This window comes from Archocentrus centrarchus, chromosome 10 (genome assembly GCF_007364275.1).
Source record: "Archocentrus centrarchus isolate MPI-CPG fArcCen1 chromosome 10, fArcCen1, whole genome shotgun sequence".
NCBI classification, from domain to species: Eukaryota; Metazoa; Chordata; class Actinopteri; order Cichliformes; family Cichlidae; genus Archocentrus; species Archocentrus centrarchus.
The window spans coordinates 12,364,470-12,378,724 of NC_044355.1; the positions used below are offsets into that span (position 1 = coordinate 12,364,470).

General features: G+C 44.4%; 2 protein-coding genes across 4 annotated transcripts in view; one reads left to right on the plus strand and one right to left on the minus strand.

Moving 5' to 3' along the window:
* The window catches only part of mrpl11 (mitochondrial ribosomal protein L11), a 54,263-nt gene that overhangs the window by 23,521 nt on the left and 16,487 nt on the right, over positions 1-14,255 (plus strand). The window lies entirely within an intron of this gene.
* tmem265 (transmembrane protein 265) lies at positions 2,702-7,637 on the minus strand. 2 transcript variants are annotated; one of them, XM_030738602.1, is made up of 2 exons: positions 7,259-7,637; positions 2,702-4,058 (listed from the first exon to the last, which is right to left on the minus strand). In XM_030738602.1, the coding sequence occupies exon 2, from the start codon at positions 4,054-4,056 to the stop codon at positions 2,992-2,994; it is 1,065 nt and encodes a 354-aa protein (XP_030594462.1). In that variant the 5' UTR covers positions 4,057-4,058; positions 7,259-7,637; the 3' UTR covers positions 2,702-2,991. The 2 variants fall into 2 exon arrangements, with proteins under 2 accessions (XP_030594462.1, XP_030594463.1); XM_030738603.1 differs by lacking the exon at positions 7,259-7,637 and adding an exon at positions 6,935-6,998.

The window sequence follows — 14,255 nt, forward strand, 5'->3', positions numbered from 1 at the left end:
TAATTACAGGCTAGAGTGAAATTAGCACAGGCGAATGGAAGGGAAGAATAAGGAGCACCAGAGAGAGTGGCAAAAGAAGAATGAATATAGGTGAGCAGCTCGAGCGCTTTTCTTCAGGAGCAGGTTATGGGAGTTGGTGAGAGCTGAGGGAAAATGCTGAGCATTGTATTCAGAGTCTAACAGGTGTAACAAATTCTAGGAGGTAGTCATTTGCAGAGGTAGCTGCCTATGTAGCCGCTGCTTTTAGTATAATAGAAATATGAAGAGTAGCCCAACAGGGACTGCATCCAGAATGCATGTGTTTGAAATGTAGAGTGGGCAAAGTAGGAGGGAGATGAAAGAAAGAGGGTAGGCAAGAGTTGGATGCTGTCGACTACACTGGATATCCCTCTGTGGTTTTTTCCTTAAAAGTCTCAGAACTGGAGAAAAATTCCCCACAGAAACTTTAAATGGATTTCTTTCTGTGTTGAAGCATGTACATTAGTCTTAATACATCCTGTAAATATAGCCTGTAAATCATGCATAAAGCAGCGAGAATGAGCACTTGCATTTTGACGAATAGCCACAATTTCAATTAATAGGACCATTAAAGTCAGAGGACAGGCTGATGGGTGCATTCATAGTCGCTGTGAGCAAAGAGCCAGTTCCCTCTGAAAAACATCACACGCACTTACTACAACTCTTGACATGCGCACCCCATCACATCAAGACTTCTCCCTCTTTCAGCATTAACGGCAGACAACACAACAGCACACTCAAGGATTACTGCGAGAGGATCCGAGCTGATGGGGCCGCTGGCGTAATTGTGATAAATGACGGCCTTTCGTCAGCGTGCCGCTCCATGGAGCAAAGAGCATGCTTTTCTGCCGAGAACATTTTGGGGAGGCTTCCATTCACTTAACCACTTCAGCATGAGGAAAACATAAAAACATGCAATTTCCTGTGACTGCACAATAAGAGCTGATAGACTTTAATATAGTGAAGGTTTTGCAAGGAGGAGGTAGGGTTTTGTCTCTGAGGCCTCTTGGACTTGAATAATTTGGACCGACTCCTTGTGTTTGTCTGTGTGTGTGATTTTCTGCCAATAATGCCTCTTTATAATAGCCAATGAACTGTCAACACTAGGAGACTATGAAATACTTTATTAGTTTGCAGTCTGTCCTGGAGGTGTAGCTGAAAACAGCTGTGGAATAACGTCACAGTATACATATGGCATATGTCCAAGTTCCACATGGTACACATATTGTGTACGACAACCCAGAGGCTCGTTGCACCATGAGGAAACAAGGCACTTGACTGTAGTGTACATGCTTTATGCCTGCCGCTCTGGACCACGCTGCCCAACATTTTGATAAAATTGTGAAAGGATTCATCCGTTATTTAAGTGGAATTAAAAAGTTCACTCTTTTTTTTATCTAAAGTGAAAAAAGATATTTGAGGGTTGTATAGGTGGCTGGACTTCTTTTTTTTTTTTTTTTTTTTTTTTTTGGTCTTTTCTTTTTTTAAATGACCGACACTTTGGGACGAGTGGAGATCACAAAAAAACATGAGTTTTAAATGCATTTTGAAACTCTAAAGGGATTACTTACATTGGTATTCAGTCTTAGTAAACAATTTAGTAAAATAGAGCTGTACTGTACACAAAGATGACGCAAAATGCTTGTTGCCCACCTTTAAGCCCAGCCACTGAAATATTACATTAATGCAAACAGTGTCTTCTGTCGCTGGCAACTTGACTTGTGCGCATTTTGTTGTTGTAAAATTGTTGCTGGATAATTAAAACAGCAAATAATGACACATTTGTACATTTGCCAGTTATTAAAGTGAAGTCTACTTAACTGATGCACATTTAAGTTAGATAAAATGTCATAAAATTCTAAACACAGTTTAGAGATGTTCAACCATGATGCCCATGAGTCTGCAGGTTTTCACTCCAACTAAATGACAAAGTGACTGATTCCTCTCATTAACATTTTCTTTCAGACAAGACAAACTATTACATAATATCAATCGGTGTTTGGATAGAACAACCTTGGTACAGGGACTCTCCACAATATATCTGGGAACTCATGATAAAATTTAATCTATTATATAATGCAAGGGGGAAAAAAATCTGAGATCCTCATCCTATTACAATATTGTGAAAAACTGTATAATTTTACCTCTTCAGGCATGTAAAAAAAAAAAAAAAAAAAAGCTAAGAAAGTAAAATCACCTGCAATCGTGATTAGACTTTGATTTAAAGGGTCCTCAGGTTAGACTCTACATTAACATACTGAAGCACAGTGAAGAGTTTTTAGTGGTAGATGGCTTTTGAATGTTGGCTCTGTGGTACTGAAGGAAAAAGTGAATCATCACTCCCGTGTATTAAAGTTTTCTCTGTAAAAGTCCCCTGTGAAGTGAAGTGAGAAAATGTACACTGAAAGGTCACAAGCTGTATTTTGGCATCTAATGGTCTTTTGGCAGAAGAGTTTAATCTTTTTTTTTTTTTTTTTTTTCCCTGAACCCTCATGAATTTGTGCAACAAATTTGTGTTCCTCACCCCTAAACAGATGCAACAAATCAGTGGCATCAGATATTTATCAAGAAGTCTTCAGAATTCTTTTTTTTAAAAAAAGAAAAGCTCAAAATGCATTTCAACAAACGTGATGACAGTTAAATCAAGATTAAACCACGATGAACAATAGCAGACGTCAACACATATTTCTGAAATAGTCTTTACAATCTGACAGATGTGTTCACAGTGTTGACTTTTAAAAATATACTTCCACAAATCAGAGCACTGCTTTTTGAGTTATTCTGAGCACAACAAAATGTGCACAAAGCCAAGCTTGCCAAATGCATCTCCACAGTTCTGCATTATATCCTCCGCTGTTATACTGAAATTCAGTACAGTTATCTGTTTGGATGTGATACCGGCTTGGCTACTCCGAATTTTCACTGTGGTTGTTTGTGCATGCCTTTGTGTATGCGTGCATGTTGAGTGATTCTCTAAAGTTCATGAGAGATGAAAGAGGGTCCTAAAGGCGTCGCTGTGGGCTCCAAGCTGACGTGGGAGAGCGAGTGGCTTTGAGAACGAGACAACGTGTGATAATTAGAGGGAGGAGCTTTCCCCTGAGCCTGGCCCTCTCCCTGCTCTGTACACTGGTTTGGCAAGGTTGAGTCTCCTGGTTCTGCTCCAGCCACAGTCCCACCTCCTGCAGCACCGCGCTCCTGTTTATGTCTCTCCCAGGCTGAGCTCAGCTTCACAGCCAGAGCCAGCAGGTTCTTCCCCAGAAACACAGTGGACACACGGGGGTCCCTATACCACAGCATGCCTGCACCCCTCAGGGCCAGGGTGAAGATATTGATAGTGACCAAGCTGAGCCAAGGGTACAAAGCCTCCTTGCGGGGTCCTCTCTGTCCTGGGAGGCCAGTGGCTCCCAGCTCTGTGAGGGCCACGCACGGCAGCAGCAGCAGGAGGGCATAGCAGTAAAAGAAGACCAGACCCTCAGCCCAAATGGGCAGCCTCTGCTCTACAATCCCGCCAGTACCTGCTGCAGACCCTCCTTGGGCTTCCCAAAGCCCCGCCTGCAGGTCCAGCACATCCAGCAAGTCAACCACCACCCACAGGAGCCGGCCCCGCACCTCCTGCTTCCTGCGCTGCGGGGTCATGTGGTCAGCTCCCGTCAGGATGAGAAATAGGGAGGGTAGGCAGATGGACAGCAGCAACGTCAGGGTCTTTCTGGCCAGAGGATCAGGTGGCCGGCGCTCCTGCCTGTAATTGTGGCAGACGAAGAAGAGCTTGAGCTGGAGCAGTGACAGGAACAGGAACCAGAGGGCATTGGCAAATCCACGACGTGGAGAACGCGCCTCAGACACCACGCCAGCTGAGACAAAGCGCAGCGCGAGCAGGAAGCCCAGATCACCCAGCAACACTGCCACATATTGCCACACACTAGGTCCTGAAAGACCCCGAGCTCCCAGCATGCTCTGCTCCAGCAAGTAGAGGTCCACCACTGCCATCGTGCTCACCGTGACCAGGGTTGATACGCACACCTGGGGCGTAGGCACCATGCCTGAAAGAGAAATACACACAGATGCACTGTCGGAAATCTGTTGCATAGACAAAATTCAGAGTCTGCTCACATCGATGTGCGTGGTGCCATCTGTCTCCAGTAAAGCTGACAAATCCGGAGGATAAGAACATGCTTGTTTTTTTTTTTGTTTGTTTTGTTTCCCCTGAAAACAAACATGTAAAATAATTTAATGCTGGTTGCTATGGTTAAAGACAATAGCTGCAGAGTAAGCAGTAAGAACCCTTCATCTTTGGCCAGAGCTACATTCACCCTGGCTGCTCAAGCTGGGAAGCCTATTAAATTGTTTTTTTTTTTTCACCCCCTCTGCAGCTCTTTGAATTAAATAGTCTTCATTTTCCATAAAGGTCCTAACATTGCTGCTGTTCCAGAGATCAGAGATTTTTTTTCCCCAAGTTCTCAGCTGTTACTTTTTTCTGTTTATTGTTTCTGATCTTTTTTCTACTCAGCTTATTCATTATTAATTAATTGCATTCAGCCGCAGCTAGGTGCCCTGTCAAAGCTTTTTCTTTGTCTCTATAGCATGCCGTGTTTATTCTCATACTGTGCTGCAGCCTTTAATCATCTGAAATTCCCCTATCATTTCAGATGAATATTGATATTTTTGTTATTTGTTCAGAGATGCGTTCGTCTCGTGTCTTTGTGTACACACTGTGCATTTGTGTGAGTGCAGGCAGGCAATGCTAATTTGGCTGAAAATGAGGTTTCATGTTATTTTGTCACAGCTCCTATCTCAGCCACAGACAGTGTAAACCTCAGTATTGATTTCATTGTGAGAAATAATCATTGACTTTACAGTGCAATTGAATTCATGTCTCTTTATCGTATTTAGCTGAAAAGCACAGCATACGCCACTGGACTGTCTGTTATCTGCCCAGCACCACTCCTGGGTGTCAACCCATCAACTGGATCGATGGTATTATAATATAAAATCATTACCAGCTCAGATGTGTCCTAACAGCAACAGTTGAGCGTGATCGAGCGGGGGATTGTCAGCATGATTGTGGCCTCTGAGAAAAGTCTGCCCGTGAAAAATGTGTATTGATATCTTGCCGATGGAAGACACATCACTTCCCCCACTGTAAGACTAACAGGAGCTCTGCCATCTCCTCGGTGCTGTCTGAATCATTGAATAGGGCTGAAGAACTCCACTGGGTAAAAAAGGGGTTTTGAGATAGTGTGTGTGTGTGTGTGTGTGTGTGTGCGTGTGGGAGAGTGAAAGAAAGAGGAGAATAAGACTGCAAGTGAAAGATTAATAGGCCTTTTGGCTGTCTACATGCCTAATAAAGTGTTACTGCATGATGGTAATAGTTCATAAATAAGCTCAGGGGGAGAGGGGGTGAAAGTGATGAAGAAGGAAAAGAGTCAAATGCAGATAGAAAGTGACTTCCACCCACTTATACGAATGCATGCATTTCATGAGCCAGCTCGGCCTGGATGGATCTAAATGCATTCATCATGGCGACTATTGAAGAATCACAGACATTAAAGGTTCGTTCTGAATCGGATGAATCAAAGAGATGAGGAAGGGAACGATCTCGACTGATTAATCTCCTCGGAGGCATGGTGGGAGGACAGGCGTGGATCATGCCAGCAATGTCTGATTGTCTGTGAAGCCTTTTGTCTCACTGCACACGGAAACTTGATTATCGTTTCCACAAAATTGAATGAATTTCACCAAGCCGCAGATTGAGAGGATATTGGAATTTAAATTTGTTTCTTGGGGGACAACCCCAGCCTGCAGGAGAGGAGGCAGAGGAGGAGGAGGGAAGAGGTTGAAGAAGTTCACATCCACCGTTGCGGTCAGGTTTCACGAGGTCATGCCTCTCGAGTTATTCCACGTGCACCTTAAATTTTACCCTGCAAATCTACCCGTCAGTCTGCCGTTTGTGTTTTGACTGCCTGTCAACGCTGTGTAATTTATTCCGCTCTGAGTGAGGGACCGGGATGACAGCCCTCTTGTCCACTCAGCTCATCAATAATGACCATATTCATCATTCTGCTGTCTGGGAAGTGACACTGCTGTTGACGAGGTGAGGCAGCCTATTCCACTGTAAGCATGAGTAATGGCATATAATAGTGTGCAGCTTAAACATTTGTGTATTAGCATTAAAAATACATTTTTTTTTCCCAGAAATGTATCCTGTACTTGTCTTCCTCACATAAGGCATGAGTGCACACCCTGTGCACTATTGAATAGGTAATCATCCAAAAAGCACTTCAATTCTTTCCAGCACACACACGCACTCTGACGGAAATAAAGCAAGGGGTGGGGTTGCCACTTGCATTTGTTTTCTAATACTGGGTGATTCCTGATTGAACAGAAATGTATGTAGAGCAAAGATTAATTTGTCTGCACCTACAGTTTATCTTCATAAAACACCCACTGAAGAGCTGCAATTTGCATCACAGACAAAATCCTTCACAACTTATCACAGGTGGCACAGGAGCACCAAGGGCATCGGGACAGCATCTGAGCCATTATGTACAAACTCATTAATTAATAGAGTCAGGGGTGAGCAGCCTCTGATAATGCTGAATAAATCCTCTCCCCAGACATTAAAACATCTGTTGATTTATCAGGTAACAGCCCCAGAGTTTCCCGACGGTGTTGCTGTTGCAATTTTTTTTTTTTTTTACACGGTTATCACATTTTTTTTTTTTTTTTTGAATTTTGTGTTGAAATGTGGTTATCTGTAGCTGCCCAGCATGCAGTGCTGCCTTGAGACATCTTGCATCCTTTAACGATCTCCATTAAAGCCCTTCTCTGCAACACCTGTTTCATAACCGCCCCATTAACAGCAGGTATTGTGAACTTATCCGAGCATGCTTGTTAGTAAAGTAAAGCTTTTAGTTACCCAAACCATTCGTCTTGCACTTGGGCTCGATCTTCTTGGCTTGATTTACAGCAAGTAATGTGGAGGGGGTGATTTTTTTTTTTCCGCCAAGTCGAAGCGTTGTCGGTGATCAATAAAGTCTTTTTTTAATTGTCGCTGATGAGGCGGGCTTGGCGACAAAAGTCTTATTCTCTCTGCCCGGGTGTTTGTATACTGTCAGACATCAGGAGGCGGCTCATGGAGAGGCTTTAAGAGGGCAAAGTCACCGCTATTGCCACACCAAGCAGACTCGAGTTTGAAGGAGCAAAAACAAAACAAACAAACAAAAAAAAAAACGGCTCATACTTATCAAGATTTCTTCCTCCGTGCAGATCTGGCATGGCAAATCTCTCCTTCTCCGGGCTACCTCCGTGGCTATTGCAGGGGTTCGTTCTGGATCTGAATCTGTCGCCTCCCGCAGTGTCGGAGTCTGCTGTTGTCGATTTATCTTTGGAAATAGCAGCGGGAGCAGAGAGCCGTGCAGGGCTAGGGCTGCTGCTGCCGCCGCCGCCGCTGATGCTCAGCCCGGCTCCGGCTGTGCGGAGCAAGCCGGGAAGTCGGTCAGAAGTGGAGCGGCATCAGCGACGAGGCGGAATCGTTGAAGAGAAGAAAAAAAAAAGTGGAGACCGCAGACCGATCCTGCCGCGAAGATGGCTCGTGTGAAAAGAGGCAGAGCGGTGCAACAGCGAGGGGAGGACGAGGAGCAACTCACTCACGCTGTGTCCGAGTTTGGTTGTGGTGGTAATTTGTAAGCAGGCTACGTGCTCCAGCCTAGACCTCCCACCCTCCCCGCTTTCCCCTCCTTCCCTCCACCATCAGCTGTGGAAGTTTAGCTGGAAGAAGATGCAATGAATATTTTAGAGCACTCTGTTACACTACACTCTCTGCTTATGGTAATAATGATGATGCCGCTTGCAGAATATTCGTTGCATTGTTTGCGTGCAGGCTGATTCCTTATTTACCCTTCTTTGCCTGAAATAAGAGCGCAGGAAGTGGAGCGAAAGATGCTTATAGCCTGTAGACACATTTAGAGCTCAGAAGGCAGATGTTACAAGTTTAATTAGCCCTCCTTCTGTCTACTTACTGTCTTAGTCACACAAGGAAATCATTCCTCTGTTGTAGATTAACTCATTACAGCTGGCTTAAAGAGAAGGATTGGGAATTTTCTGGGACAGATCTGCTCAAAAATGAATCTCTTGGAAACTGTTTAAAAATAAAAAAAAGACGTCTGGCTGTTTTCCATGTTCGAGAATTCAATTTCAGTTCCTTTGTTGGCCGCAAATGAAGTTTGAAGGAATTTCACAGTGTCACCTTGTCCTCAAGGTCCTGCTCCTTCAAGTGTATCTGTTGGCATCCCAGCCTGCACTTTGAGCAAAGGGTCGGGTCCTCTGCTCTCTCGCTCATGTGGCTCTCAGTGTGCTGGGTTCATAGAGTGAGCGCTTTAATCAGACTGGTGAGAAAGGGGATGGAGAGTCATCCTTCTTGTCAGATTCAGCTCTGCGCTCTGCTGGCTTCCAAGAGAAGAGAGATTTTCCATTTTCCTCACTTCAGCATTGGTTTTTATGTGAGTGTGTGTTCTTCACCCCTCCTCTTCTTTCCACTGCCTCTCTGTCACCCCGGTTCTCATGTTTATCCTATTCTCTCCTTCATCCTGCTACTGCTCCCCTCTTTCTTTCTTTTTTCTTTTTTCCCCCCGTGGGTGTGGTTGAAGGTCACTGTGCACACTGGCTCACTTTCACAGAGGAAAGAGAGGGAGAGTGAAGCAGGGAAAAAGGACGAGGAGAACAGCGAGAACAGCAGAGGAGTGCGAGGAGCAGCCAGGCGGGCAGCCTGTCCACAGTACTGTGCACTCATCACTTTTTGCTTTAGACATGATTGGGGAAGTTTGGAAGGACACATGGGGTTGCAGACTGTCCAAGAATGCTTAAGGCGTCAACAGTGAGCCATGCTCTGCATCAGACCACTGCTGACCTCCACAAACATGGCAAACGTGAAGAAGTCCGTGCCGTCACCTTTTTGCTCTTGGCTCATATTCAGTGTCATCTCACGGCACGAGACATGCATTAAAAGAATACTCCACTTCTATAACCAAAATCAGTGCTGCAGCAGCAGAGATATTGTCTCTGTTTTATTCCACACATTTGTCTTTCTTGTCAAAGCCAGCACCTACATTACCCACAATTCAGCTTTATTGGCAACAGTTGGGATTCAGTCATGTTCTGCGGGTAATGGCTAATGAAGCCTGGAGCTGCCGGCCCCCAGCAGAGATGAAGAGTGAGCTACAGAGGTTCATATGTCTCTAACTCCACATCTCCAGATCCTTTAATCTTCAAACTCCCCCCCAGCTTTGACTCAAGTGACATCTCTGTGAAAGGGTTTATACAACTCATTTTTGTATATAAACAGTGGGTAGTATCAAGAGAATAGAACTGAGTAGTCCACATGTAGCACACAAGAGGAGATAATCTTATGACTGGATTTTTATTTTATTTTATTTTAAGGCTGCTTGTGTAGAATATGCAGGAGGCATGCACACTGGCTCATTACAAGTTCATGACAATTACCTAATCAGTTCCTCCTGCTATTGGACATCACATGCATTATGTAATAAAGATGCATAAAAATCATTAAATGTCTGCTCTGGCCATGCTAGACATTTGTGTTCTCAACATAGGCGGACATAGCCTCCGTGACTTTATCCACTGGATAGTGAGGTTCACTTGTGAAGCATTGAACTGAGCCTTTCTGGTGTTTTGAACGTGAACAGGACAAGCGAGAAGTGGCCCTGACTGAGAAACAGTCGCAGAGTAGTGACTTGTCTGTGGCGAGCTGCCACACCCTAAAGCAAACCCTGCTTTATTGTCCGCTTTGCTCTACATGGGACCCACTGTACAAAATGAACAGCAGGTTGTATAAACTAAGGCCCCAGTCAAACAGGCCTGGAGACCAGTCGGCGACCCCCTGGCAACCTTCAGTTGCTAGGGAAAAATGTGTATTTCCCAATTCATTGATGAGTGGTTGCTGGCTGTCGCTGATTGAAGTTGGTGCTGCACTAAAATCCTCTTTGTGATTGCTTAGTTGATAGACAGTTTGTATGGAAGATCCCGACCTGCCTGTAAACAATCGCCAACTAATCTCCAAGTGGTAGTGAAGCTTAGATAAAGTGTGAAGCAAACCAGAAATGGAGACAGGTTGGCCTTCAAAGTAAAAGTTGTCTTGGTTTTAGCAGGAAGGCACATCTTTTGCTTTGAAGGCTAACAGTCTAAGTTTCTAGTTCGCAGCTCCCTTTTCACAATTTCGCAACCACTTAGCGAACTGTGGCAATCTGCTAGTGACCAAAGCAATTGCAAGGAGGGTTTTGGTGCAGCAGTGTATACCTTTTTGCAACCAGTTTCACCTGGTCCCAGCAAGCAACCCCCCACAACCATTTGTCACTCCCTGGTCAGGGAATACCCTAGCTAGGTGGTTGCCAACTGGTCTCTAAGCTTGTGTAACTGGGGGATGGGCAATTAATTTTGTCTTAATTTCTCTTTATAAGCTTGTTGGTGTGGCCCTCTACAACAATCCCAGTTTCTCATGTGGCCCTTAGGAAAGTTAATTGCCCACCTTTGGAATGGGGATTGAGATCATAAAGTCATCAGGAAAAAGTTTACTGAGGTCATAGATCATGTGAACAATACTGTATTTTCTTATCGCTGACTTCTTTTTGCAACCAGAGAAATCTCTCTGTTCTGGCTTTTAGAATGCAAATTTAGGCCACTTGCACAATAGCTTATATCTTTTGTATAGTCTGTGGTTATCTCGTGCAGTTCCACTGGGTAATGCCTAGAAAAGTTCATGCCTGCAGTCCGTGTGTGAAACGGCTTTTATCAGCATTCGCCTTTAAATAATACCTCTAGAGTGCAAATTCAATACTGCCTTTCTGAATACTCCACAAGGACAAGACCAACTTTGTTAAAACATTGCTTTCAGTTTTTGCTGCAGTCTTATTTTATTCCAGCCCCTGACTTTCTTTCTTTGTGTGCCTTGCCCCCACATGCCAGCGTATCTTGTGATTTTTCTCCAGCATGGAGCCACAGCTGCCTGCAGTTTAGGCTTCCGTGTTTCTGCTGTAGCCTCCACACGTGATTAATCATGTGAAGTGGCAAAAAGCACAACACTGTCAAGACTGTGAGGGGGACCTAATGGAGTTGAAAATGGGATGTTTTGTCGTGATGCAATCCATTTTGTTGCACTGCCGCCTGCTTTCACTGTGCTCTCAAACAGCAAATTCTTCTTTTTGTGCCAGGTACGAAAAAAAGTTAAAGCTGTGTCTATTTTAAGCAAAGATCCACACAGCTAAAACAGCAATGAGAAGTTTTGGCTTTTTCTTGTAATTTGGTTCACTCTGTCAGTTCTGCACTCATGCTCGTTTGGGCAGTGCTCCTTAGCCCTTTTGTGCAGGCCTGTATCCTGGCCTCAGCACGGCTCACTGGAGGCTCGGGGTGAAAATCGTTTTTATTTTCCACTTTTAAGACTAATCCACTCTGCTGTGGAAAATCAAGTAAAATGCATGTCCAGTGTGAACTTAATTTAGTTTGTGCTGTTTGCTGTGTGCGCCTGTGCCTGTTATACCTAAAGTGGCCCCCTGCTCAGCCTCTCACTCTCAGTTACCCCGTCTGTAGCTGAGGGGATCAAAATGAAACCTAATCAGCTGTATGACGCTATAGTGGGGCTGAATGTGATAAAATGCCAACACCAGTGCAGATTAAATGAACGAGTTAATGAAGGTAATGAATGAGAGTGTTTCACACTGAAGAGTTTAATTAACCTCGCTTCCTACCACCCTCTCTCCACTGTAACACCTTTGTCACTGTATCGCAGCCCTCCTCTGTGCTTACCACACAGGGGCAATTTATTGAATGGCCTCTTGTGCCAGGGGCAATTAATCCTGCCTCCTGCCCCAAGGCCTTATCCTACATCTGTACCCTTTATCTCCATGTTTGCCACGCTTCCATAAGCACAGTACTTCTCTTGACCTATTCTCCCTCTTTCTCATCTACCTCCAATCTTCCCCCTCCGCCTCCGCCTCTGCCTCCTCTTCTCCTTTTCTTTTTCTCTTCCTTTGTCTCATTTCTTTTTTTCTTGTTCTCTCAGATGCAGAAACACCTGCGACCACACACAGTGCGCGCTTCCTCGTCGTCAGCAATCCCCAGCAGTTTAATCTGCACACACATCCACTCTTCAACTGATAGTCTCGTCAGATTAAAATGAGGCCGAAATATTCATGCATAAACATGCATACACACTCACCCATATTTATGAGGACCTCCCACGGCCTTTGCTTTACTTCTGTCCTATTGTTCGCTTCAGCCAAACAAACCCCCTCTCAGTGCTCAAATATTGACCACGATAGCTGGCTACATTCTGACAACTTTAATACACCTCAGCTGTCTCTCTTTCTCTTTCCCATTCCCATCGCTTCTTGTCTCTCCTACACACACACACACACACTATGCTGCCACACCAGTGCTACATCTTGTTAAAAAGAGTTAGTGAAGCTGAAAGGCCAATCACATTAACACGGAGGGAGTGTCAAGAAAGACCACAAAGAATATGGTGGAAGGGTCAAATCAAATGGACAGTTCTCAGATTTTAATTGCAAATGCCTAATTGCTCCCATAATTATGATTAATAAGGCTCGGCTGTGCTGATCTAGAATGCATCATATAGCAATTACTCACCACTGTCGCTGCTGAGTTTAACAGAAAGAAATATCTTCGTAGATTAGCGTCTAATCCCGGTGCTCAAGATCTCAGAAGGCTTTGAAGATGCGGGGCTCAATGTCCTCATCCACAGCAGCTACGGAAGGCCCCGCCTTGGATGAAGGGCTGCGGCCATTTTATACTGGAGAGCTCTAATCAGTCATGGTGGAAGAGCGAGGATTTATCCAGCAGCTTGGATTCGAGGATGATTAGATGCTCAGATCCAGTGAGAGGGGTTAGTGATTTGGCCAGGGCATGAATGTTACTGTTCCAGCTCCCCCTCACTGATAAATGTCATGGGGAGTTGGAGGAGCCAACCTTGAACCTTGCTTTCATGGCACGCCAGCCCTATGCCACAATGAAAGACTGGGATTGCAATTATCAACATGATTCAATCGTGGTTATTACTGCAGTTACACTATTAAGTAGCCTGAGGGCAAAATAAAACTTCATCTTCGGAGGCTGAGGTACCTGGACTTCTGTGGAAGAGCTTAATTAAAATATGATTACCTGTCTCTGGTGCATACTAAAATGTGTATGGAGCTCAAGGCAGACTGCCTGCTGTCCCAAGTGGATCGTGTTGTGTTGTCAGGCTTGTCTTTGCCTTGTTTTCCACCTTTTAGATTTTTTTTTTTCTCCTGTTTGTTCGAACTCCTTTTAGCAGCAACAGACTGTCTGGTCAGAAAAGGTTACGTGTAGTCTTTGCCTCTGTCTATCTTTAGCACAGTCCCTTCTCTTTCTGCATAATTTCTCACTCTCTATGCTTAAGCCCATTTTATAAGCATCAGGCATTATCTCTTGCTGGTCAGGGAGCCCATTTCATGGCTTTGTGTGGCATGAAAGGGCCGTCGGAGTCGGTAGGAGAGATCATTATCTGACATGAGTTTACAGAAGGGAAGGAACAGGAGCTGAATGTGTGAGGCAGAGCCCGAGGGTTTGCTTTGACTTCTACCCAACATCACAGCCTTTATATTAATCTATATTTAATTAGACTTTTCTTTAGTTCTTGTTTACCCTTGCTATGTTGTTTTTATGGGAGGCGGAGGGAGGGAAGGGCAAGGATAGAAGGTAGTGAGGTTGACATGGGATTACTATTAATAAATACAATGGGAGGGAAGGTAGAGCCTAGTCAGGGCTCCAGAGACAAAGCTGTGTTTCTTTTCATTAGTTAGGATATTGTAATTCAGATAGAACCCATCAGCTCAAACAACAACCTGCTGCAACTTGTGTGATGTGTTGAAATTTCAATCAGTTTGTTGTTATTGTGTTAGCAGATGCAAAAGAAATGCCAGTGAGTAATGCGTAGCGTTTTAGACACTAATGAAGTGATGTGGTTGTGTAGATCGAGCGACTGATTAGCATTCACCAGGTGCTTTTGAAGCCGTTAGTGGAGATGATGTTCAGAGAACTTTCTGCTCCGTTAACTTCAAATAAATGTCTTCCCCAACCTGTCGTTGGAGAATGTCTCGGGATGACTGACTTTTCATCAGATCCACTATTAGAGCTGCTCAGTGTGCTCTGTCATGGAGCAGCAGAAGCTCATGAGTCCATTAAACTGT